The following is a 25533-nucleotide window of genomic DNA, read 5'->3' on the forward strand; positions in this document are numbered from 1 at the left end:
CGATTGCCCATGTATCTGAATCCACTTGCTGACTGTTTTCTGTACATGTTCATAAGGCCTGATGTTCGTAAAATGCTGAAGTCTGTTCGCTGCCATTATAGACATCAGAGTTTGAATCACAACCAGGACGAACACTCTGTAGTGTTCAGCTGGTTAATGAAATGAAGGAGGACCTGCACCAGCTTAAACTCCAGACATGTGCAGAGGGGGGTGCAGGGGGTGCTTGAGCACCTGCCCCTTTTCCCCTTGATTCTCAAAGTGCCCTTTTGTCAAGGCAATTTATTTTTTATTTTTTTGTAATTAAACACCCTTTTGTGAAGGCCTGCCCATCTATTAGTAAAATTAATTAATAATAATTTAGTCATAAATAAGATTATCCACATGATGACCTTTCACCTGACGATCTCCTCAGACACCTTTAGTAATTTAGGGCACCACACCAGGATGCCTTCAATAACGTCCGCGGCTGACGTAAGTGGAGTTCTCAGCGGAGCGGTGTGCTTGTAAATTTATATTATTGAATTATGATTATTTTACGAGAACGGCGTGAAGAGATCATGCACAGCTGTTGTTTATATTGCTGTGTGTAGCCTGTGGAAGCAAGGTTAGCTGCAGCAAGGGGCTACAATATTTTTGTTCAATGTTTTCCTAATGACAATTTTATGATTGGCTTATAAAGGCTACTACGAACACCTTTTTCCCATTTTTATCACAGAATAATTCAGGATATATATTTTATAGTTTCTATACTAAATGATATGCCAATCAGTACTGCATTTTTCATATAGTTTATTTATTTATTACCTGGAGATAACTTGAAAAACACGCAAACCATATATTTTAACCATATATAGTTAGGGGTGTACTCACTTTTGTGGCCAGCGGTTTAGACATTAATGACTGTGTGTTGAGTTATTTTGAGGGGACAGCAAATTTACGCTGTTATACAAGCTGTACACTCACTACTTTACATTGTAGCAAAGTGTCATTTCTTCAGTGTTGTCACATGAAAAGGTATAATAAAACATTTACAAAAATGTGAGGGGTGTACTCGCTTCTGTGAGATACTGTATGTATATTGCAGTATATACTTATTTAAATGCCTGTACTTTTCATTGAAGATATTCCAGTGTTGGAGATAAAAATAAATGATTTCACTCAATTAGCAAATGGATTCTAATTAATTAATCTAATTAATTGTTGTATAACAACCCCATGAATTAAAAAATGGATTCTAATCACTGATATTCTGATGAAATAAACTGAAGAAACAAAAAATCCACCTTTAATTTCATTTCCTGCTATAAATATGAACCAAAAAAATCAAAGTGGGCACACCATAGCTCCAGAAGTAGAAAAATAGTTATTTATGTTCTCACCACAGGTGATGTTTCGAGCTTAGACGCTCTTCATCAGACATCTAAGCTCGATGAAGAGCGTCTAAGCTCGAAACGTCATTTAATATAATATATAATTAATGACTTGTGCAGCCAATTTGTATATATATGAATAAGATAATACTCCAAGAAAATATCTGTAATAAGTAACTGGGATCCCGTTTTAAAAGATCTCTGGAGTCCCTGCTCTCACTCCCAAGACTTTACAACAACAGACACTTTTAAAGTGCAAAGAAACAAAAAGGCACCCACCTCCCTACCATATTTCAATTCAACAATGGTCAGGAAGAAATAGAAGCCAAACTTATCAGAAATAAATGTTAATAAAATAAATTAAAGTTCACTTAGCATAATGAAGGATCCTCAGATGCAAACTGTGTGTGTTTTGCTTCAAGAGTGCAACCATACAATTTTTTTCTTCATTTCATTTTCATTAATTTATAATCATTTATCATTTAATCGTTGTATTATTCCATTTAATCATATAATCATTTATAATAATTTTAACCATTTATACAGTCATTTAATTGAATCACGTATTGATAAGTCATTTATATAATTGTACATTATTTTCCATAGTTGTTAAGATTTATGACTGTGTGGTTTCAAGGGATATTTGTCTTCATGAATAAGAGATCAGAGGGAATGTTTATGGAAATTCAAGGTTTATGGGATGTTGTTGTGAAGCAGTTTGGTATAACACTACTTGTTGGATTTGTGTTTGTTAGACGAAGTCTGAGCATTGAAACATATGTAACGAAGATTATTCAATAAACTCTGCTCCTTTTTATCATCATTACTTTGTCTCCTGCTTTTGTGTCATGATCTCCAGCTGGAGTGCTCATGAGCTCCTCTAGAGGGCACTCTATCGTAGACCTGGTCACATTTGTAGGCTGCATACGTCATAAAGAGGATCTTATTTTTGAATATTAACAGTTATAAATTTGACCATTATCCTTAGTTAAGTGTAAATTGTTGTAATATGCTTTTGACTCGCGAATGTAACGCTTTGTTAACTGAAATAAACCAGGCTTGATGACGTATGCAGCCTACAAATGCGACTTCCGGAGGATGCAGCCTTCCGTTTGATAAACGGCCCATTTCACATGACTCCCCTGCCTAGGAACTGATTACCGTCACCTGTTTCCAGTCAGGAGGACTATTTAAGCTGCACACAAACACATTCACTGCAAAGTCTTGTTTAGCTGTAAGTGGACATTTCTGAGCGTTTTATTGTGAGTGTACACAAATAAAAGTAGACACTTAACAGTTTCGATTGATGTATAACGCTTATTTGTGTGACCAAAATCAACAGAGTATTTCTAGTGTCTTTTGCACTGATCTTAAAAAACCAAGCTGGTATCGCCGGCGATACCGTCAACCCCAAAGAGTTAAGAAGTGTTGTCCAATAAATTGAAACTTCTAGTGATTTTCTGGTGAATCCTTGCCAGAGTACTCAAGAACTGGATGATTTGTGCCTGAAGCTGAAAGATAGCGAATACAGGGGGAAAAAAAGCAATTTAACAGCAGATGATAGGGTTCGATCTACTGTGTTTTCCGTAATCCAAGTTGCAAATTTTCTGAAATGTGCTGTGATAATGCAGTTAACTTCATGCAAGCAAAACATGCTCAAAGCACACACAAAGACATTCACTTTGCATTGCTAACTTGACATCCCAGCCAATTCATCATCAGTCAATACAAGTTGTCATACAAGTTAAGTACAAAGCCTAATAGGTGTAATAAATAATAGCGATGTGATGGTCTGGTTTCACAGACCTCGTTTATGGAAGTTATGGGCAGAGCGAGGCTTCATGAATCACTGAAACAGTTGAAGCAAATGTGCCGAATTGTGTCTACACTGTAAAAAAATTCTGTAGTTCCTACAGCAAAATTTTACAGAATTTTACTGTTTAAACATTTTACAAGATGTAGCTGTAATTCGCAATGCATTATGGGTCAAATGAGGTTTTACAGTTGTTAACAGTATATTTCCATGTCAACTGTAATTAATTTACAAGAAGCAGGTGTTGTCACTGTAGCTTCTGCTTTTTACACTACTTTACTGTAGTGTAGCATTATGGGATTGCACGCGCATCATTCAAATCTGAAATCCAGCGACTGGAGCAGTGCCAGAACGATTGAAGATTAGAGGCTTTATTCATAATTCCTGGTAAGTTCACTTAATTTTACTTAAGAAATATATCCTTTTCTATTTATTTAAGTTAATGTATAAGTGATATCATGTCACAATAGCCTGCTACCACACATTTAGACAAGCAGCCTTGGTATGTCCAGTAAGATGGAAAGTGCTATCATAGCATAGTTAGGCTAAATGCTGCATTTTTCTCATTTTGGCAGTTTAATTTTCTTATTGAGAGCATTTAAAGTAGTGTTTACCCAACTTTTAACGTAATGCCCAGTGTGAACGATTGTCATAGTAACGTTAACTTCTATCTGTCGAAATAACTGACGAACAGCAAAATATGTGAAATTTCATTTGTTTATATGTTTTCAACTGTCCCATACTGACGTGACATCTTACTATAATTAGAAACTACATGTACATGAGAAATTGTGTCTATTGCCACTGTAGGGTGTACTCTACATTAAAGCTTGTCCGGGACAATTTTTTTTGTGAAATACATTTTTACATGCCCAATTGGACAAGTTAGCCTGATTCAGATTTTATTACATTCAACATCAAAACAAATGACCTTAATGGCACACATAAACTCACGGAAGAAACATGAGGTAAATGTTCAAACTGTTGAGTTTATTTATAACATATGATATTGTTAAGTAGCATAACAAGTGATCTGTTGCTGATTATCACAATTGCAAATGTTACATAGTTCAATAAACAATTAGTTAACATTAAGTTACTTACTTTTTAGACGCAATATTGACTGTTGTTTTATTTCACCAACGACAATCGTTCCAAACAAAGATCAAAGCAAAACTCAGCTGTGTTTTTACTGAATTATTCAGCATTCTGAACGAATCGGTTCAATGAATGACTCAATTGACTCACTCATTAAGTTATTTGCTGCCACCTAATGGCGGTTCAGTTTCACGTTTAAAAAGTATCATTGCATTTTTACATTTCTTATTTGTAATTTCAAAAATTAATGTAAAACATTAATGTCATAACACAGTTGTAATTTTGCATTATAAATTATTTAATTTGATTGGTGGTACAGTTCTACAATGTATTATTATAATTGAATTTATTAATCAAATGTGAGAGTTTGTTTATTTTACAATATATGCCTTTTTGGGTGTTCATTTTGGTCTCATTTGTGTAAATGCATTTTTTTTTTTAAATCACAAGATAATTTTCAGTATTTCTTGTTGCTGCAAAGAATAGCAGCTGATGTGGAGAAATGTTTGATGCTTCAAGACTCTCTGAAGCTGATTATGTTAGGTAATGTATTAATTCTTATTAATTCTGTTGTAAATCATTTGATAAACTTGTATTTTAGATTACATTTTAGATTGAAATACTGTATTGTAGGTTACATTATTCCTTATATTTATTCATTTCAGGTGCACCCAGTGGTTGTGAATTCATACCGCAACTTTGTGGCTGGATTTGCTGTCTTATTACAAGATTTCAGTCTGGCGTCCAGTCTGGGAGCAGGCATCTTTTGCACACTTGAATTATTTCAAAGGTAACATGTTTTACTTGAGTAATTTCATTTGTGAAAAAGGTTACTTATTTAGTTTAAGTACTGGTAAATGCTGATTGTATTGTATAAGTGGCATTTTTACATTTATTTTATTGAGCTAGTATTGTTTCATTCAATACTGCTCTTTATTCTAAAGAAAGTTGATGGACTTTCAGTATGTATTCATTAAATTGTCTTTTGCAGGAATATTCTAAATTTAATATAACAAGCTAAAAAAAAAAGAATTTTGTTTGTTTTGTTTTTGTTTTGAGCTTTATTGTCATTCCGCTACATGCAGGGGCATACAGTGGAACGAAATGTTGTGCCTCACAGGACCACGGTGCTACATAAATACAAGCATACAACAATGAAGTAAAACAATATAAACCTATACACAACTATCCTACTGATAGATTTTGACTATAAATATACTATATATAAAAAGTACCTATACAAACTATACTAATGCTTCAGATAAATACTGTACATGTGCAAGGAGAAACATTGGGTTCAAGCAGCTGGCTGGGGAACAGTGCAGGATGATTTTTAGTTCATGAGCATGTAAACATACATATATTACTGAGTCTTTTTGTGGGATTTGTTTACACACAGCAGTGTGTGTGAAAAGTGACTAGTGCGCATAGAGGAGGAGAGTGTGCTACTACAGGTGGTTTGTACAGGCCCACTCACCTGTGTGTAGCACACTTCGATTGCACAAAAAAAAGTTCCATAAGTTTCAGCTGGTCCATGTTTCAGGAGGTAGGGGGTTTGTATGGGGGTTCAGAGAGGGGCGGGTGATTTGAGTTCAGGGCTCTCACAGCCTGGGGGAAAAAGCTGTTGAGCAGTCTAACAGAGCGGGCTCTGATGCTCCGGTACCGTCTTCCAGATGGTAGGAGCTGGAAGAGACTGTGGGAGGGGTGTGTGGAGTCCTTCACGATACTGTTGGCTTTGGCTCATGATAATGCATTTAAATCAGTAGTTTACAGTTTACTGTTAAAATTATTCTTTGCAGCATTTTCATTGTTAAATTATTACAACATCATCTTGGATTTAGGGGTATTTACAGGACTTTATTGGCAACTTTTGTTGCTAGGTAAATACTGTACTTTAGTGAGATTACAAAATATTGCTGTAAAATAAACTACAAGTTTAATTCAATGTTACTATTTCACATACAGCAATTAACTGCAAATTGCAGTATTATACTGTAATCCAGTTTACCTCAATTAACATCATTTTTACAAGATTTTATTGGCAAATTTTTTGCCAGTAACATCCTGTAAATTCTACGGAACATTTTTTTACAGTGTAGGCTTTGAAACAATCCGACACCTGTCTCCACTGTTATGGCATTATTTTAATGACAAATGTCGAGAGCGCATTATTGTAGTGTGAAAGCACATTAATATAATGTGCGAGCGCAAATCTCTCTGCTCGCACGCGGATTTCCTTTGCTCTCGCACAATCCCGGACATGCATGTGCTCAGATTTATTTATTTATTACAGGGACAATGCGTATTAATAAACATTTCTGTCAATATGCCAGAGTTAGCCAGAAGGCTATTTTTCACATGCAGTCCCTAGACAGATGGTAAAAGTCACCCTAAAAGAGAGTAAAATTACATATTCACATAACAATAAAACAATTACAATACATTTAGTAAAAAGTACTATTAAGCTAAGATGTACAATAGATCAGCAGGTTGGCTGGCAAGATGGCACCAGTGTGTATGGCCTGCCTTCCGCCGCCTGTTGTGCTTATACGTTTGTTTGTTTTAATGTGTTTTATGTTAGCTATTGTACAAAATGTTTCGTCACATTTAACCTACGATCATCAAACACTGCTTGGCATTAAAGGCATCACTGAAGAGTTACTCCGTGACGCTAAGTGTGGTGTGCAGTTTGTTTCTCCTCTGGCAACTATACCTGACTATCTGCGCCGGCTGTCTGGTCCTCTGCCGGGAAGGAAGCACCGTTGTAGGACTCCATTGTAGGATTTTTAAAGAATTTATTTGCAAATTATGGTGGAAAATAAGTATTTGGTCAATAACAAAATTTAATCTCAATACTTTGTTATATACCCTTTGTTGGCAATGACAGAGGTCAAATGTTTTCTGTAAGTCTTCACAAGGTTTTCACACACTGTTGCTGGTATTTTGGCCCATTCCTCCATGCAGATCTCCTCCAGAGCAGTAATGTTTTGGGGCTGTCACTGGGCAACACGGACTTTCAACTCCTCCAAAGATTTTCGATGGGGTTGAGATCTGGAGACTGGCTAGGCCACTCCAGGACCTTGAAATGCTTCTTACGAAGCCACTCCTTCGTTGCCAGGCGGTGTGTTTGGGATCATTGTCATGCTGAAAGACCCAGCCACGTTTCATCTTCAATGCCCTTGCTGATGGAAGGAGGTTTTCACTCAAAATCTCACGATACATGGCCCCATTCATTCTTTCGTTTACACGGATCAGTCGTCCTGGTCCCTTTGCAGAAAAACAGCCCCAAAGCATGATGTTTCCACCCCCATGCTTCACAGTAGGTATGGTGTTCTTTGAATGCAACTCAGCATTCTTTCTCCTCCAAACACGACAAGTTGAGTTTTTACCAAAAAGTTCTATTTTGGTTTCATCTGACCATATGACATTCTCCCAATCCTCTTCTGGATCATCCAAATGCTCTCTAGCAAACTTCAGATGGGCCTGGACATGTACTGGCTTAAGCAGGGGACACGTCTGGCACTGCAGGATTTGAGTCCCTGGCGGCGCAGGATTTGAGTCTTCCCAGCCTGGTGCAGGTCTACAATTTTGTTTCTGGTGTCCTTTGACAGCTCTTTGGTCTTGGCCATGGTGGAGTTTGGAGTTGGACTGTTTGAGGTTGTGGACAGGTGTCTTTTATACTGATAACGAGTTCAAACAGATGCCATTAATACAGGTAACGAGTGGAGGTCAGAGGAGCCTCTTAAAGAATAAGTTACAGGTCTGTGAGAGCCAGAAATCTTGCTTGTTTGTAGGTGACCAAATACTTATTTTACCAAGGAATTTACCAATTAATTCTTTAAAAATCCTACAATGTGATTTTCTGTTTTTTTCTCATTTTGTCCTTCATAATTGAGGTATACCTATGATGAAAATTACAGGCCTCTCTCATCTTTTTAAGTGGGAGAACTTGCACAATTGGTGGCTGACTAAATACTTTTTTGCCCCACTTTATCTGTCTGACTTATTATCTGCTCACTATCCTGGAAGGTCTCTCAGGTCTTCCATCCAGAGACTTTTAAACGTTCCTAGGGCTAAATTGAAATCAAGGGGTAACCGAGCCTTTGCTGTTGCTGTTGCTGCCCCGAAACTCTGGAACAGCTTACCAGTTTTTATTAGTACTGCCTCTACATTGAATGAGTTTACAGCCAAACTCAAAACCATCTCGTTCTCGTTGGCCTTTAATTGTAGTTAAATGTGCGGTGTCAGCTCTGTTCTGTGCTGTAATCTATGTGGTTCTGAGTATTAATGTTGTTGATTTTTTTTTTTTATTGATTGTACAGCACCTTGGTCAACTATCGTTGTTTTTATTGGTGCTATATAAATAAAGTTGAGTTGAGAAACACAACAGACCGACAATCAGACAAATACATGAACACATACACACAAAGCAAGAAGCCAGCAGGGGGCAGCGAGAGCAGGTCTAGTAGTAAGCTAATGTTGACAGCTCTGATTATCAACAAGCCATTTCTTTAACTGGATCTTAAATGTACTATATGTGTTTAGATTTCTGATGTTTATGGGGGTGAGGTTCTACTCAGTAGCAGCTCGAACAGAAAAATTGGTTTGGTCAAATACACTTTTCCTAAAGGGAATGTTACAATCTCCCCTCGCTGCACCTCTGGTTCTGCTATGATCAGCTGTTCAGATGTTGACAAACTGATGGAGATACACGCTGCTCTTGCCCAGTGAGAGTGCACACACTTAAAACATGTCTCTCCTCTCACTCAAACTGTCCTGTGCTCTCGCAAATCTCTCTGTGCTCATGTGCTAGCTAATAATTATTTCCGCACCTGAATTAAGTGTTGTCAAATGTTATCATTATGCAGTTTTAAAAAGTATCTCAAAACAGATTTGTTCACTAAAGGCCTTTCTTTGATTTTTTTTATTGTTGTATGTTTGTTTTAACTAGTGCTGGGCATAGATTAATCTAGATTAATCTCATCCAAAATAAAAGTTTTAGTTTATATAATATATCGGTGTGTACTGTGAATATTTATTATGTGTATATAAAGACACACTCATACAGTATATATTTTGAAAATATTTACATGTATTTACATGTATATATTTATATTAATATAATTTATATGATATATAAATATATTTAATATATAAACATAACACATTTTTCTTAAATATATACATACATGGGTGTGTATTCATATATACATAATAAATATACACAATACACACACATATATTATATACACAAAAACTTTTATTTTGGATGAGATTAATCTAGATTAATCTATGCCCAGCACTAGTTTTAACATAAACTGGTTATTGCACTTTGTTTTACTACTTTATCTCTTATGTTTGTATTTGTATTTTCTTTTCTGTGAATGCACATATGCATATCTCTGTAAAATACTCTGTAAACACTTTTAAAAGACGCTATATAAATAAAGCTTTAACCTTTAACCTCCACAACTGACCGATGAAAATACTATGTGAAATCTAATTGCCTGAGAGGGAACTGAACTTTGAATTCTTTTGACAATCAAAGATGGATCTTTAATTTCTTTGTAGTTTAATAATATTTACCAATGTTAATGAAATGTGGCCTATATTACAAATGGCTAGGAATTGGGTGCTTGGATGATTTGTACATATAATTAATCTCTGTCCAACTGGTTGGTCTCTGAGCAATTGATCTAAAAACAACATATTAGCCTATGGCTCTAAAGACTTCATATAAAAGATCAATGTTATGTCATAATATGTCAGATACCTCAACTGAATGTTTGGACATTTATTGTGAGTTTTTTTTTTTTTTTCAATCCAGTGTTTGTTTTTAGTTCTGATTTTAGTCAAATAAATTTCATGAAAACCCACTTCATATTATGGCGCTTTTCCACTGCATGGTACGGCACGGTACGGTTCAGTACGGCTCGCTTTTGGGGGTTTTCCACTGGGAACAGTACCTGGTACCGGGTACTTTTTTTAGTACCACCTCGGCCAAGGTTCCAAGCGAACCGTACCGTTACCAAAACGTGACGTGTAAACTCTGCTGATCACTGATTGGCCGGAGAAAATCGTCACTGCCTGCGTCATTGAACTTGCGGCACGAGACACAACAGACCCGCTAGATTTAAACCAGCAGCCAGCGAAGGATCGAATGCGACTGTTTTGAATGAGCGCACCTTTCTTTTAACAACCAAAAAACGTCTGTTTCGTTGTCAGTCGAGGAAGTACAGACTGTCCTCTCATTGATAGCCGAGGAGCGGCTCCAGCGAGAGCGTGATGGAGCGACGCGGAATTAAAAAGTTTTTCAGGAGTCGCGGCAGTAGAGGCGGCGCGACTATAACGACACGTGAATAATCCCGCCCACTCTAAAGCGGTACTAAACTGCAGTGGAAACGCAAACCGAGCTGAACTGAGCCGTGCCGTGCCGTTCTGAACCGTGCCGAGCCGAGTCGTACCACGCAGTGGAAAAGCGCCATTAGCTACACATTCAATGGCACTCTCCTCTAAAACAGTGAATATACAATTATATTAAATGCATTACATCCATAGTGTAGTAATGTTATGACAAATATGGGAAATTCGTTATAGCGTTATATTTGGTCTCCACATCTTAGGTATAGGGAATAGTGCCCCTAATCTGACCCTTATCTAAATAGTTTTGTCTTAAATCAGAATATATATATATATATATATATATATATATATATGTATATGTGTGTGTGTATGCATACAGTATATACTGTGTGTGTATACAGGTGCTGGTCATATAATTAGAATATCATCAGAAGTTGATTTATTTCACTAATTCCATTCAAAAAGTGAAACTTGTATATTATATTCATTCATTACACACAGACTGATATATTTCAAATATTTATTTATTTTAATTTTGATGATTATAACTGACAGCTAAGGAAAATCCCCAATTTAGTATCTCAGAAAATTAGAATATTACTTAAGACCAATACAAAGAAAGGATTTTTAGAAATCTTGGCCAACTGAAAAGTATGAACATGAAAACTGAGCATGTACAGCACTCAATACTTAGTTGGGGCTCCTTTTGCCTGAATTACTGCAGCAATGTGGCGTGGCATGGCATGGAGTCGATCAGTCTGTGGCACTGCTCAGGTGTTATGAGAGCCCAGGTTGCTCTGATAGTGGCCTTCAGCTCTTCTGCATTGTTGGGTCTGGCATATCGCATCTTCCTCTTCACAATACCCCATAGATTTTCTATGGGGTTAAGGTCAGGCGAGTTTGCTGGCCAATTAAGAACAGGGATACCATGGTCCTTAAATCAGATACTGGTTGCTTTGGCACTGTGTGCAGGTGCCAAGTCCTGTTGGAAAATGAAATCTGCATCTCCATAAAGTTGGTCAGCAGCAGGAAGCATGAAGTGCTCTAAAACTTCCTGGTATACGGCTGCGTTGACCTTGGACCTCAGAAAACACAGTGGACCAATACCAGCAGATGACATGGCACCCCAAACCATCACTGACTGTGGAAACTTTACACTGGACTTCAAGCAACATGGATTGTGTGCCTCTTCTCTCTTCCTCCAGACTCTGGGACCCTGATTTCCAAAGGAAATGCAAAATTTACTTTCATCAGAGAACATAACTTTGGACCACTCAGCAGCAGTCCAGTCCTTTTTGTCTTTAGCCCAGGCGAGACGCTTCTGACGCTGTCTGTTGTTCAAGAGTGGCTTGACACAAAGAATGCGACAGCTGAAACCCATGTCATGCATACGTCTGTGCGTAGTGGTTCTTGAAGCACTGACTCCAGCTGCAGTCCACTCTTTGTGAATCTCCCCCACATTTTTGAATGGGTTTTGTTTCACAATCCTCTCCAGGGTGCAGTTATCCCTATTGCTTGTACACTTTTTTTCTCCCACATCTTTTCCTTCCCTTCGCCTCTCTATTAATGTGCTTGGACACAGAGCTCTGTGAACAGCCAGCCTCTTTTGCAATGACCTTTTGTGTCTTGCCCTCCCTGTGCAACGTGTCAATGGTCGTCTTTTGGACAACTGTCAAGTCAGCAGTCTTCCCCATGATTGTGTAGCCTACAGAACTAGACTGAGAGACCATTTAAAGGCCATTGCAGGTGTTTTGAGTTAATTTGCTGATTAGAGTGTGGCACCAGGTGTATTCAATATTGAACCTTTTCACAATATTCTAATTTTCTGAGATACTGAATTTGGGATTTTCCTTAGTTGTCAGTTATAATCATCAAAATTAAAAGAAATAAACATTTCAAATATATCAGTCTGTGTGTAATGAATGAATATAATATACAAGTTTCACTTTTTGAATGGAATTAGTGAAATAAATCAACTTTTTGATGATATTCTAATTATATGACCAGCACCTGTATATAGTGTATATTTCAATCCAAGTGCACAATATATAGGCTATGATCACATGAACTTTAAAAATCATATAGGCCTACTTTTGTGTTTGTGTTTAGATAAATTGCAAACTGTTAAACTAGGTTATATGCATAAAAATAGCCTTGGTTCATTTCATTATTATAATTTCCCGTTATTATATTAACAGAGTTTTGGTAAATTTCAGTAGGCACAGTTTGATTAACACCAATAATCTTGCCTGTCACCTTCACAAGGCTATCCAACCTATTCTCATTTGACAGACTCAAGTTACCATACCATGCTACAATGCAAAAGGAAAGGACAGATTCAATAAATTGTTTGTAAAACATTTGTGGCGGGAGGAAGAATCACACGACAGTGAATCAATGAGTGCCCCGAAGGGTACCTTTATTGAGAGTGAGAGTCGTGCCAAAGTGCGTCGGTGTGGTGTCCTCGTGCTCCAGGATCCGCGTGTTCTCTTCCTCTCCCGTGAGTGAGCGTGGGGTTCCGGTGTGGCGTTAGTGCCTTGGGGCTGGCTGGTTATACGCTGCTGTCTGTGGGCAGAATAGAGGAAGGTTAGCGGGGTCATCTAGCCGAGTTGTCTCTCACCAGTCTGTGCGTGTTGGCTGCTTATGTATGTGGTTGGTGATTGCCGTCAGGTGTGGCCGGCCAGCCCGTTGTGATGAGGTGCAGGTGTTTCTCCTCCGTTTCCAGGGCAACGCTGATGAGGCCTCGGGACACGCGTCACACATTGACATCATAGAAGAGCAAACACTAAAAGATTTTAATTTCCTCAAAAAAAAACAATCTTTGTTGAACCTTTTTACAGACAGCCAAGGAGTTGAGTAAGAAAGTCAACTTATTATCTATAACTACCCCCAAATATTTATGTGTATCAACAATTTCAATGTCCAAACCTTTAATTGTTGTCATCCAGGGGCTAGGAGAGAACCTCCTGTAGTCAATCACCATATCCTTTGTTTTATTAACATTCAACTGAAGAGAGAATCGGTCACACCACAAAATGAAGTCCTCCACGACAGGACCATGCCCCAAATCCTGTTCATGGAGAAGACTCACAATCACTGAACCATCGGCGTATTTTATGATATAGCTATTCTCATACATGCTCCGGCAATTATTTGTATACATAATAAACAAGAGAGATGAAAGACAACAGCCTTGAGGGGAGTCAGTAGAACAGTACTGAAAGTCAGAAAGAACACCATTGACTCTACTGAAGACGTCCTACTTGTCCTCAAAGAAACAGCCCCTCCTGACTTTAATTTTACAAGTGTCTGCAGGACTGTTAGGAGAGGTGGAGGTGTAGCTGCTCTATTTAAATGATGTCTATCAATGCAAACAAGTGTCATTTGGTCAGTACTTGTCTTTTGAATATCTAGGTGAAATATTCTGTTTATCATTATTTACAGGCCTCCAAAATACTCTCCAGCCTTTATTGAAGAGTTCACAGAACTGTTATCAATGATTTCCTCAGAGTTTGACTGATTTACTATTGCAGGGGATTTTAATATTCACATAGATAATGCAGAAATCAAAACTATTAAAGAAATTATAACTGCTTTAAACACTTTTGACCTGATTCAGCATGTGCATGGACCCACACACAATCGTGGACACACTCTAGATTTACTCATCAGTAGAGGTCTAAACATTTCATCCATTATTATTAAGGATGTAGCACTATCTGATCACTTCTGTATTTTCTTTGATATATTGATCTCTGTTACCACTGAATCTAGATCTGTCTCTGTCAGAAAGAGATGCATTAACGAGAACACTAGTGCGCTATTTATGAAGGCTATGTCTTTAACACCAAGCATTTCTGCAGACTGTTGATCTTCTCCTGGATTCCTTTAACTCATAAGTTAAAAATGTTATTGATGATATTGCTCCTGTGAAAGTCTGCAAGAAGAATGGCAGACAAAAATCACCATGGAGAAAATCAATAGCAGTTCAGAGTATGAAAAGACAATGCAGAAAAGCTGAGCGGATGTGTTTTTACTATAGGATCTATAAAAACAGCCTTCATGCTTTCAATGTGGAACTAGCCACAGCTAGACAGACCTTCTTCTCAAACCTTATAAACAGTAACTTAAACAACACTCGCACTCTTTTTGCTACTGTTAACAAACCCCCCAAGTCAGATTCTCAGTGAAATGCTTTCCGACAGCAAATACAATGAGTTTGCTTCCTTCTTTTCTGTGAAGATCAATAATATCAGAAAGGTGATTGGTACATCTTCCAGTTATGCAGAGGTCACACAGATTCGACTGCAATTTCAAAAAGTCTGTTTTTGAAGCAATCGATAGCAACATTTTGGAAGAAATAGTACAGCACCTTAAATCGTCAACCTGCTATCTTGACACACTTCCCACATCTTTTTTCAAAAGTGTGCTTAACTGTTCAGAAGCTGGTCTTTTAGAAGTGAAGAACACCTCACTTCTTTCTGGGACTTTTCCAAACTCCCTGAAAACTGCAGTTGCTAAGCCCCTTCTGAAAAAGCACAACTACTTAAAAGAACAACTACTTAAACTCAAATGGATATCTGGACAATTTTCAGTCTGGTTTCCGAGCGCATCACAGCACAGAGACAGCGCTCATTAAGATAATAAATGATATTCGCTTTAATTCTGATTCTGGCAAAATATCAGTGCTGGGTACTACTAGACCTTAGTTAAATAAGAAATTTCTTCAGTTAAATAAGGAGAAAACTGAAGTCATTGTATTTGGAAACAAAGATGAAGTTCTCAAGGTGAATGCATACCTTGACTCTAGGGGTCAAAGAACTAAAAATCAAGTCAAAAATCTGGGGGTGATTCTGAAGAAGACCATTATACAGCTGCAGCTCATCCAGAACACTGCTGCCAGGATTCTGACTAGAACCAGAAAATCTGAGCATATCACACCAGTCCTCAGGTCCTTACACTGAGTGGTAAAGAAAATGTGGGCAAAGAAAGACAAGTGTGTTGGTTAATCAATTGAAAGTAGGAACTCTGAGTTCTATTTGTTTGGTTTATGATGGTCAAAGTAAGTAGGGGGTGAAGTAGGTGAAGAATAGTTAGGTGTTTTGGAAGGTTTTTTCACTTAGTGCGGAAGAGTTTTAATGTTTGTTGTAAATTCCTTGTTTTTACTGTTGGGATTATTATTATTATTATTATTATTATTAATTCATTGTTTTTATTGCTGTGATTATTATTTTTAATGACTATTTCACTTCCTTTTATGTAAAGCACTTTAAATTACCACTGTGTATGAAATGTGCTATATACATAAACTTGCCTTGCTAAAAAATCCAAAATCCAAATTAAAATGAGAAATTAAGTCACCTTTTCCTTGTAATACCTGTCATACCTGTCATTATACAAATTTATGTTCTCATTTGTCACAAAAACGTGCACACACACAAACACACACACACCCCCTCTCTCTCACTCACACACACACACACACACACACACACACACACACACTCACAAGTACACTTGAACCCATCTTTCATTCACTAGTACACTCAAGTGTACTACAAGTGATAGCTAAATATATTTTTAAATACAAAGATAGTATGTTAAAAATGCATTTTAGTTCATATTCATGGTGTCTCAAAATAGCACAGTTGAGTACACTTAGATGATCTTAAGTTTATCTTAAGAAGTACTAAAGGATCATTTTTAGTATATTAAGTCCAAAATTTGTGTGCGAAAATAGAGCACTTTAAGTACATTATGGAAGTGTACTTGTTTTTCACCTGGGAATTTAAGCAATCAAAAGCAAAAGCAATCTGCATTTTAAATATTTATGCCACTCATTTTGGTTTTAAAATTTGTTAGTATATATAATTAAAAACGTTTTATTCTTGTCAAACCTTGAGATGGGCCTCCTAATGCAGGGTCAATATCTGTGAATAGAAAAATAAAACCTGTTTGTGTTTGTGTCTGTGGATGTATCTCCTCAGCATCAGTGTCTTCACTTTGCTCAGAATCAGAAAAGTCTAACTTATCTAAAAAAAAAAAAGAAAAACATTTTGAGTATCAAGTAAGCTTAACATTGCAAACGTTAAGTGTAAAAAAAGAAAATTTGATGAACATTACATTGTCAAAGATCTAAGGTGTGTATGTTGGGAATTATCTTTTGTTTGTTAGGAATTATCTTTAGGATATGAATACTTAAACCTTTACAGTAAACTTGAAAATGTCATTTGTAACAACTTTAGTAGCATTACCTTCAATTTCAATCTCTTCTAGAAGATTTGTGATAACACTTTATTTTGCTGGTCCCTTTTGAACATTCTGTTGATACTAAGTAATGTTGCAACTAAATGTTAGTAGACTGTCTGCTTCATACCTGCTAACACTTTATTGTGATAGTCTCCCAACAGACACTCTACTGACTGTAAGTAACTTTGCCAAGTACATGTCAACTTATACTAACCCTAACCCTACCAGTCTACTAATACACTACTAACACTCTAATGAGAGTTAGTAGAAATGTAGGTGCAATGTTACTTATAGTCAACAGAATGTGTTAAAGGGACCATCAAAATAAAGTGAAACCAGATTTGTAAGTGAACCTTTCTCCATACCAAGAAGTAGTTTAGATATTTTGGCCAGCTGGGTTGTAATACTGTCTGTGGACACGGATATCGTGGCCTAAAAAGTCAGCAACTTGGTCCAACTCATGGTTTTTGAGGTTAAGGACCTGTGACAAAGTTGCAACATGTTTGCGTAACTGTGTCGACCGGAGGAGTTCAGGGTTTTGCGTGCCACATGCATTTGCATAAATTCTCAGACAGTCTTGTCCTCGATATGGACTCAAACAGTTGGGTCTTGCAAACAGGAATGTGTTTTCTTCTGGGACTCCACACTCTGTTCTTCTGCTTATGAGGTGTGTTAAGGCATCAACCATGTCTGGCGATAGCAAAACTGCCACTTTTCGCCCCCTTTTACCCCTAATTTCCACCCGACTGAAATGTGCACAAAGTTTTTGTTCAAACTTTGTTAGCCAACAGCAACATCTTTATGTAGGGCAGCTGTGTCCCTCTCTAGAAAACCTTTTAGTTGCATCTTTGCAACCTCTCCTCCACGTCGTTGGTTAAACAGTATTATTTGCTAGAGTTGCTTTGCAAAGGTCCCTATAGACTTGTGCTGATGGCATCCGTTTCAAGTTCTCAGAGGCTAAATCAACAACCTTTTCAAGATGCTGGTGAAGACGTTGTACATCCTCTCTGTTAAGGGGAGGGTGGATGGTTTGTTAAAGCGCCCCTCATTCAAGGTGGTCAAAGCTGTGTGAGAAACAAGTTCTGACCACTTTGCATCATACAGCTTTTTGAATGCCTGGGTTGACTTTATCCCCTCACCATCTTCTGCCATTAGAGCTCTGCAATGTACAATGTCACATATCTTATTCAGTGAGTGGCCCAACTTAAGGACAAGGCTTGGAGTCTGGTATGAGTGTTTTCCATCATCAAACCCAGATACCCTCTTGACAGCCTGGATAACCACATTAAAATTTGCAGGTCTTACAGCACCTTCAAGAGTCTGTACTGAAAATTCCTTTCTCAGAATCAGCAGAAGTCTTCCAACTTCCCGGAGCTTCTGTCGAATATAGTCATATTTGGTGGCATCTTGCCCATGTTTATTGTAAAATGACTGGGCCAGCTGAAGAATGCAGAAGTCACTCCGCACAGCAGCAGAGATGTCATCATCTTTCATCACAGTTATCAGCTTCCAAACACCCTGTGATATTTGTTGAATGAGAACTGTATTACACATTGTTGCCAAAGAACTTTTGGGAGTGAATCTTTACCTATGACGCTTTCTTGGCACGGTCATTTTGAATTTCTGCAGTAGATTCGAAGCAGGACACTTTAGTAGTTTGTATGTTTGAGAGTTGTTCAGGAAATTCATTTTCTGGAGACACTATGCTCACTTCTGAACCTTCCGAGACAGAATTCGGTACATTGTCCTGATCCGACATGTTCTCACTGGAAAATTCTTCTTCGGAATCCTGAAATAACAAACATATTTTTTGTACATATATTTGTAAATACTCAAAAATAAAACATATCTAATAAATCACACTTACAGATGTTGAGGGGTCAGGTTTGGGCTTCACATTTTTCTCGTAGCAAGTTTTATGCCAGAAGCGGGAACAAACTAGATTGAGCATATAATAGAAAAGGTTGGTTTCATTTCATTAAAATGTGATTCAAGAAAAGATGCTTTTAAAAAATGATAGGTAACAGAGTGATAGATAATCAGTGTGTTTGAAAGTGTGGCTATAAGATGGAAGAGAATAGAGAAAAACAATAAGAAAAAGGAGAAAACAAATAATGAATTAGGATTAAGTAGGAAAGCATCCAACAGAATTTCAGGGAGAGACTGAGAAATACGAATAGATACAATTACTCAGGCAGATACACGGAGAAAGAAATAAGAAAGAAAGAAATGTATGTCAGCTTTTATTAAGCCAATTTAATGATACAGTTTTAGGGTTTCAGTGGTAAAATATTTAAACAAAAATCTTTTAATTTTCAGAACAAAATACTTACCCTTACATCACACCAACCCACTTAAAAGCGGAATAAGGGACACCAGCAGTGAGTATGAGGACATAAAACACATAAACCATGGTCCAGTGAACTTCTGCACATCCCCCACAATACACAACATGACACCAGCCGTAAGTACGGGGACATATGATACACATGCTAGCTCAGAATTAACCATCATCCATGCCATTGTAAGTAAAACAATTCCGATCACTATCCTTCAATTCTATAGGTCTGATTGTAATTAAAAATCAATACGTCTTTGCCAATTAAAGAACATACAGGAAATAAATGCTTATTAAATGCTAAGTTTTCAATGGAAAGTACATTACCTGTTGAGCGTTGTCATGACATGTCAGCTGAGGATCAGACGTTGCTGAGATCTGAAAAGGTTACTGAACATTAATTTTGGACACCACGGCAGTACATGCTTTGAGTATCCAAAACAACTAATGCGAAAATGACAGATAATACAAGTGAATTCATAGATAAACAATCAGGGCATGTGAGAATTCATTGCAGCACACAGTCCTCATTGTGTGTGTAATGTTCAGGTAATGATTCTGCATTATCTTACAAGTTAATGTACTACCTGTTGAGCATTACAAACACAAACTTCACAGACCTTCTCTGATCCATCTCCTGCAGCACAGCTGACCAAAGCATTCACCTGTTGTTCTGTCTCAGAGCACACCTGTGCAGATTCAAAATCAAGTACTAACACTTCTCCGCATGGTTGAAAAACCGTTTTAACAGTAAACTGTGTGTTTAAATTAGTATAAAAAGGATTATTTCCATCTGTAAATACCTTGCTTTTCCATGGCCGGTCAGAATCATAGTTATACATGATCTCTTGCCCAGGACTTATGTCCTTTACTGCAAATAAGCACAGATGGGGCTTTCCGTCCACTCTGATTGTTTTCATTTTGCTGTTGGGGTTCACATGATCATCATTGACGAGTCTCCCTAAAGAGCCGTCATCTCTGGCAGCATCAACCCTGAAACAGCAAGAACACAGTGCTAACTCCAAGGTGTAATATTGACTGAATCATACAATAGGAAAGTTTCACAGAATATTAAAAAAAAAAATGTTCCTGGATGGGCTCATCCTAGTTAACCACTCCAGAGAATGCAAAGTTTGTATCTCTGAGTGACCTACAACTTTGTACATTTGAAAGACATTGTAAATTAAGTACAGCAATATACATACCAAAACTGTTTTCCATTACAACGAAATTCAAATAAAAAAACTTCAAGTGCAGCGTGGTATACTCTGTGCCTTCTTTCATATTCTTGTTTAGTTCGATGAGAAAATCTCCCTTTTGAAAGTGGCGACAGCTGAACACTCCTCGACCTAACAAAGAAGAGAAATGTTTTGCTTCGGTTATATACTAGCGCATGAAACATGTAATATATAAATGGTCATTATAACTAAGTTCGAACGACATAAATCAAAACGCGATCTTGCAGGAATTTTAATCAGGTGCTAAAAATAATACCCATTAAAAGTTTGTTGAGCCAGTGGGATCACTCGGAGTCCTAAGCGGACCCGATTTCGAGGGGGGACTCGATTTGTCACCACACTGGGAGCACTAACAGGAAGTGACTAAACAGGAAATGATGTCATCATATGAAACAAACAATATCATTTTTACAGACGAGGAAGATAAAAGAAAAGTAATTATGAACTTCACATTTTCACTTGAGAATATGTATTAAAAATATTTAAAGCAAATATTTGAAAGTTAAATTCCTTAAAGGGAAACACACAAGTACTGTATTTGTGCAGATCTGAGAGATGACTGTCGAGGGGAGGAAGTCTTTTAGAAACTGCTATAGTCATTTTCAATGCTGTCATGCAATGTGGCTGAGGGTGCTGAATTTATTTAGCCTATTGATTGATTGATTTTTACTGCAAATATTCTGTATTTTGAGATCATATTTAAATCTTTGGCATTTTACACTTTTCTCTTCTAGTGCTTTTCATCTACTGAAGATCTTTTTGCAGTAGTGCAATGAAAGAAAACGTTTTTCTCGTTGTATTTTAATGTATCTACACCTGTATATTTATGTTGTATACTGTAATTGACATGCTGAAATGCACATAATAGAAATACTCTAAAAGATATTGACGTGTAAAATGATTCCTGATTCAGGTTTTTGTAGTTTGAGTATTTGTCAGGTTTGTGTGTCATATGAGCTAAAGTTTGACACAAGGGAATATTTTGGTATCTCTTTATAAGTTCACAGTAAGTCAAGTCACCTTTATTTATTTATATAGCGCTTTATCCAGTACATCTCTTCACATTTATCACTACTTCAAGAGCCAGTAGTGTGAATGAGGTGCAGTTTATCAGAACATCACTGAAGAGCAGGACTGTATGATTAATCAGAGTCTGACTAAACCAAAGCTGGAGCTGAAGCGGATTCAAGGACTGATGCGGTGCTTCACAGATATCACTGTCTGCAATGAAACGCCATTGGTTTATTTATAATGTCATGTAATGGTTTTACATCACAAATGTAATGGTTTTACGTTTTAAAGTTGTGTTTGCATGTGCATTATGCATTCATTAAGCATTTATTCTGTTAATGCATCTTTGCTCATTATCTGACAGAATCACTCTCCATTCTCCACTGTTTCCGGAGTGAATTCAGACTATAAAAGAACGACCATCAGCTCACAGACACCATCATCTACTGATGAACATCTTCAAGCCACAGTCTGATTCAGGTAAGATCATGTTTATATTGTCTAATGTAGCTTTGGGGGTTTTCTTTCAGGTCCCTGTCTGAGCCACTTCTCATTTTAGGGGTTATTATCAGCACTGAGTGGAATAAAGACACAGATTTCTGTTTCCTAAAGAAAACAGCTGAGTTCACAAAGCAGCAAGAGAATCAGGAAAGACAATGGATTTGTGCTTTCTCTTAGTGTTTGCAGGTTTCTTATTTGACCGAGGAAGTAATTTCCACACTGTGGAATGTAAACTATGTTTTGGATATGAAAAATGATATTGCTATGTACCTGTTTCAAAGTTATGTTTTCTGCTTGTTTTAAGTTAATGCCATATATGCTTTGAGATAAAGATGCTTGCAGTTTCAAAACTTGCTTTGTTAGATTAAGCAACAGTTGTGAAAGACAGGCTTATGAGCTAATGCTACGAAATCAACCACAAAGGATGACCACAACCATGAAGAGAGCATGTTTCAACAGGTGGTGAAGCAGACGAAAGCCATGAAGAAACGGAAGAGTGCGAGACACAGACAGGACTGAACCTGAAGGACTGAAGGACTTCAACCTGCGGCCGGGTGAGTGCTTTATGGAATTAAGCTAGATTCGACTATCTTTACCCTACCTGAATAATCATAGGGTTAAAAGTGTAAGATAAAAGGACACACCGAGTAACAACTAGAAAGCATTTTTAGTGTACTCGGGTAGTTGTGCCAGAAAATTTTTTTAATGTAGTGTTTTCCACTTACAACTACCCTTTTTCAGCCTTAATTACAGTTTAACAGTCATTACAAATAATTTTTATGTCATTAGCTATGTTTCCATCCAAAAATTCTAATTTAACGCAAAACTGGAATATCGCATAAAACGTATGCGTTTAAAGCACCGTTTCCATCCAACAAATCAAAGAGAACAGAATCGTCACTTCCTGGTAAACTGTGGAACTAAATATCACTAAGAATATAGGAGAAGCCACTGAATATAATAATTTTCATAGCCTACATGATATAAATTATTTTATTTGAGTGAACCTTTAAAGTGTTTAATTAGTGTTGGAGCTGAACTCTTGTCTAGTCTGAGTTAGACCCTCACACATCATGTACGCACTATTTCAATTAGAAATGTTACAGTTAAACTAAAAGTTCACTCACTTTTGATTATATCTCAACTGTTCTCCATCAGATCAACAGCGTTCGGAGAGTGTTTTTATGTTGATGGAAGAAGGTGGAAATTGTGACGCTGTGAAAGTTCTCCTTTGACTTCTCTGTGGAAAAAGAAACACAAAGCAACTGGACAAGTTCTGTCATAAATGTAAGTTCAGTATTTATCGCTTGTTTATTGAACTACTTTATTAAAGCAATGTCACACCAGCAGTTGTGCTGTGATACTGAATATTCAGAACAACATACTTATGATATTGTTTAAATAAAAGATTTTGTGTGCAGAGGAATTTCAGTGTTTATTTTTTTAAAAGTTCTTTAATATATGTGGTTTTTAATGAATAATGTATTTTAAGCAGTTTACAGGGATAGTTCAACTAAAAATGCTGATTCTGTCATCATTCGTTAACCCTCATGTCGCTCCAAACCTGCAAGACTTTCCTTCATATTCAGATCACAGCTGAAGATATATTTAATGAAATCTGAGAGATTTCTGTCCCTCCACTGACAGTCAACGCAGAGTTCATGAAGAAACCCAGATGAATTGAGCGGTTTAGTCTGCATCTTCTGAAGAGACTCAATCGCTTCAAATGCTGAACAGATTTAATTAAGGCTTTTATGAATCAGCGCACACAGCAGTGATGGCAAACAGAAGCTCAAGCTCGCTTGCTTGTCTCAGAATCAATGAGGATCATTCTTGTGTTTCGCAGCACGTTTGAGATCCAATGAGAACCAATGAGCTTCTGTTTATGTTCGCTGATCAGTGTAAATATGTGAATAAAAGCCTAAATTAAATCTCTTAAGAAAATTTGGACTAAACCTCTCCATTCAGATGAATTAGTTTATGTTGAATAAGTTTTTGAAGGGACGGAAATCTCTCAGAATTCATTAAAATATCTTCATCTGTGTTCAAAAGATGAACAATTTTTCAGGATTAAAACAACATGAGGTGAGTAATGATGACACAATGCTCATTTTTGGGTCAACTATCTCTGTAACATCACACATGCCTCATTTGAATAGCAACATTTAGACAGAAGAAACATGTCAGGCCATCTGATTTTACAAATAATACAGTTTTACAATGAAAAATTGAAGCATTTCTTACATATTGAAACTAATGACTGGTTTGTTATTTAGTGCTTCCTCAGGAATTTGTGAAACAATGGCACAACATAACGTCAGCATCAATGACTCAACTGCATCAGATCATGGTTTACCTCAACATGGAACATGGGAAAACGATTACGCAGAACTTGTGTTTATCCGTGTCCTTTCAGTCGTTGAGATTCCAGTCATGATCTTGACTCTGATTGGCTTGTGTTTCATCATCAAATCCCAGCATGCTGCTTCAGTTTTTGTTAGTAATTTGATACTTTCAGATCTCATACAGGTCATTTGTTTGTTAATAGCAGCATCAACTACCTCTTCGACACTTTATCTGACTGTTGAATATTACTATTCTTTGATGGTGGGTCTGTATTTTATGGCATGTGTGGCTTTTGAACGATATCTTCTGGTTTCTCATCCTATCTGGTACAGATCTCACCAGTCACTCAAACTCTCCTGTTTTATTTCTGTGATCGTCTGGTTTGTGCTTCTGATCTTTGCAATAATATGCCCCCATTGTTTTAATTTTAATCATCTATCCATGTGTATAGCATGTTTAATTCCTTACCCCATAATCATTCTCTGTTTTGCTGGCACTTGTCGAGGTCTTTCTCGCTCAATATCACTGACTGCTCTTCAGCGCAAATTAATTTTGGGCAGTTTGTTCCTGGTGCTGTTGACTTACACATTTCTCATTCTGCCTTATGTGATTATGGTATTTATGCCATATGTTGGTATAAAACCTCACCGCTATACACGATTGCCCATGTATGTGAATCCACTTGCTGACTGTTTTCTGTACATGTTCATAAGGTCTGATGTTCGTAATATGATGAAGTCTGTTTGCTGCTGTCGTAGACATCAGAGTTCGAATCACAACCAGGACGAACGCGCTGTAGTGAATCCACAGAACAGCTGCTGTACTGTAGTGTGCTGTATTTCAGCTCAAAAGCCTGCATCTCATGCACTGAACACCTGCAGCTCAGTTTAACCTGCTGCTAAATATAGAGCTGAAAAACACTGTGCTATATTTAATTGAAGTCAGTGTCAGTTTTTACATCGCAAGCACAATTAATTTCTAGTTTAATGCTATTATGATATTTATGCTTGTTTGCTGATTTTCCTTATGCATGAACATTTCCTGTGCTGGCAAGTATCTGATTTAAGATTAAGAAAACAATAACACCACAGTACAAGTACATATCTGCCAAATGGGAAATAAATAACAGAATCATCAGTTTGTCCAACCAACTGCTTTTAATGGACAGCATTCAATAAACACTACTATGGACAACATGAAATGAAA

The 25533-nt window shown here is 37.1% G+C and overlaps 1 protein-coding gene and 1 long non-coding RNA gene across 3 annotated transcripts; one reads left to right on the top strand and one right to left on the bottom strand.

Moving 5' to 3' along the window:
- Positions 1-4731: 4731 nt before the first annotated feature.
- LOC131538790 (ovarian cancer G-protein coupled receptor 1-like) lies at positions 4732-25513 on the top strand. Of its 2 annotated transcripts, XM_058772912.1 has the most exons (6): positions 4732-4824; positions 4947-5071; positions 21845-21960; positions 22441-22535; positions 23140-23268; positions 24258-25513. In XM_058772912.1, the coding sequence occupies exon 6, from the start codon at positions 24283-24285 to the stop codon at positions 25216-25218; it is 936 nt and encodes a 311-aa protein (XP_058628895.1). In that variant the 5' UTR covers positions 4732-4824; positions 4947-5071; positions 21845-21960; positions 22441-22535; positions 23140-23268; positions 24258-24282; the 3' UTR covers positions 25219-25513. The 2 variants fall into 2 exon arrangements, with proteins under 2 accessions (XP_058628895.1, XP_058628896.1); XM_058772913.1 differs by lacking the exons at positions 4732-4824; positions 4947-5071; positions 21845-21960 and having other exon boundaries at positions 22368-22535.
- On the bottom strand, positions 19866-24214 carry LOC131538859 (uncharacterized). Its single transcript, XR_009270720.1, has 4 exons — positions 23109-24214; positions 20437-20580; positions 20035-20224; positions 19866-19920 (listed from the first exon to the last, which is right to left on the bottom strand). It is a non-coding gene; the product is annotated as an uncharacterized LOC131538859 (long non-coding RNA).
- Positions 25514-25533: the final 20 nt, after the last annotated feature.

This window comes from Onychostoma macrolepis, chromosome 04 (assembly GCF_012432095.1).
Source record: "Onychostoma macrolepis isolate SWU-2019 chromosome 04, ASM1243209v1, whole genome shotgun sequence".
Classification (NCBI taxonomy): Eukaryota; Metazoa; Chordata; class Actinopteri; order Cypriniformes; family Cyprinidae; genus Onychostoma; species Onychostoma macrolepis.

Bases quoted from the DNA above. Each gene is read 5' to 3' on its own strand.
- LOC131538790 (XM_058772912.1), top strand. From the start codon at position 24,283: ATGGCACAACATAACGTCAGCATCAATGACTCAACTGCATCAGATCAT.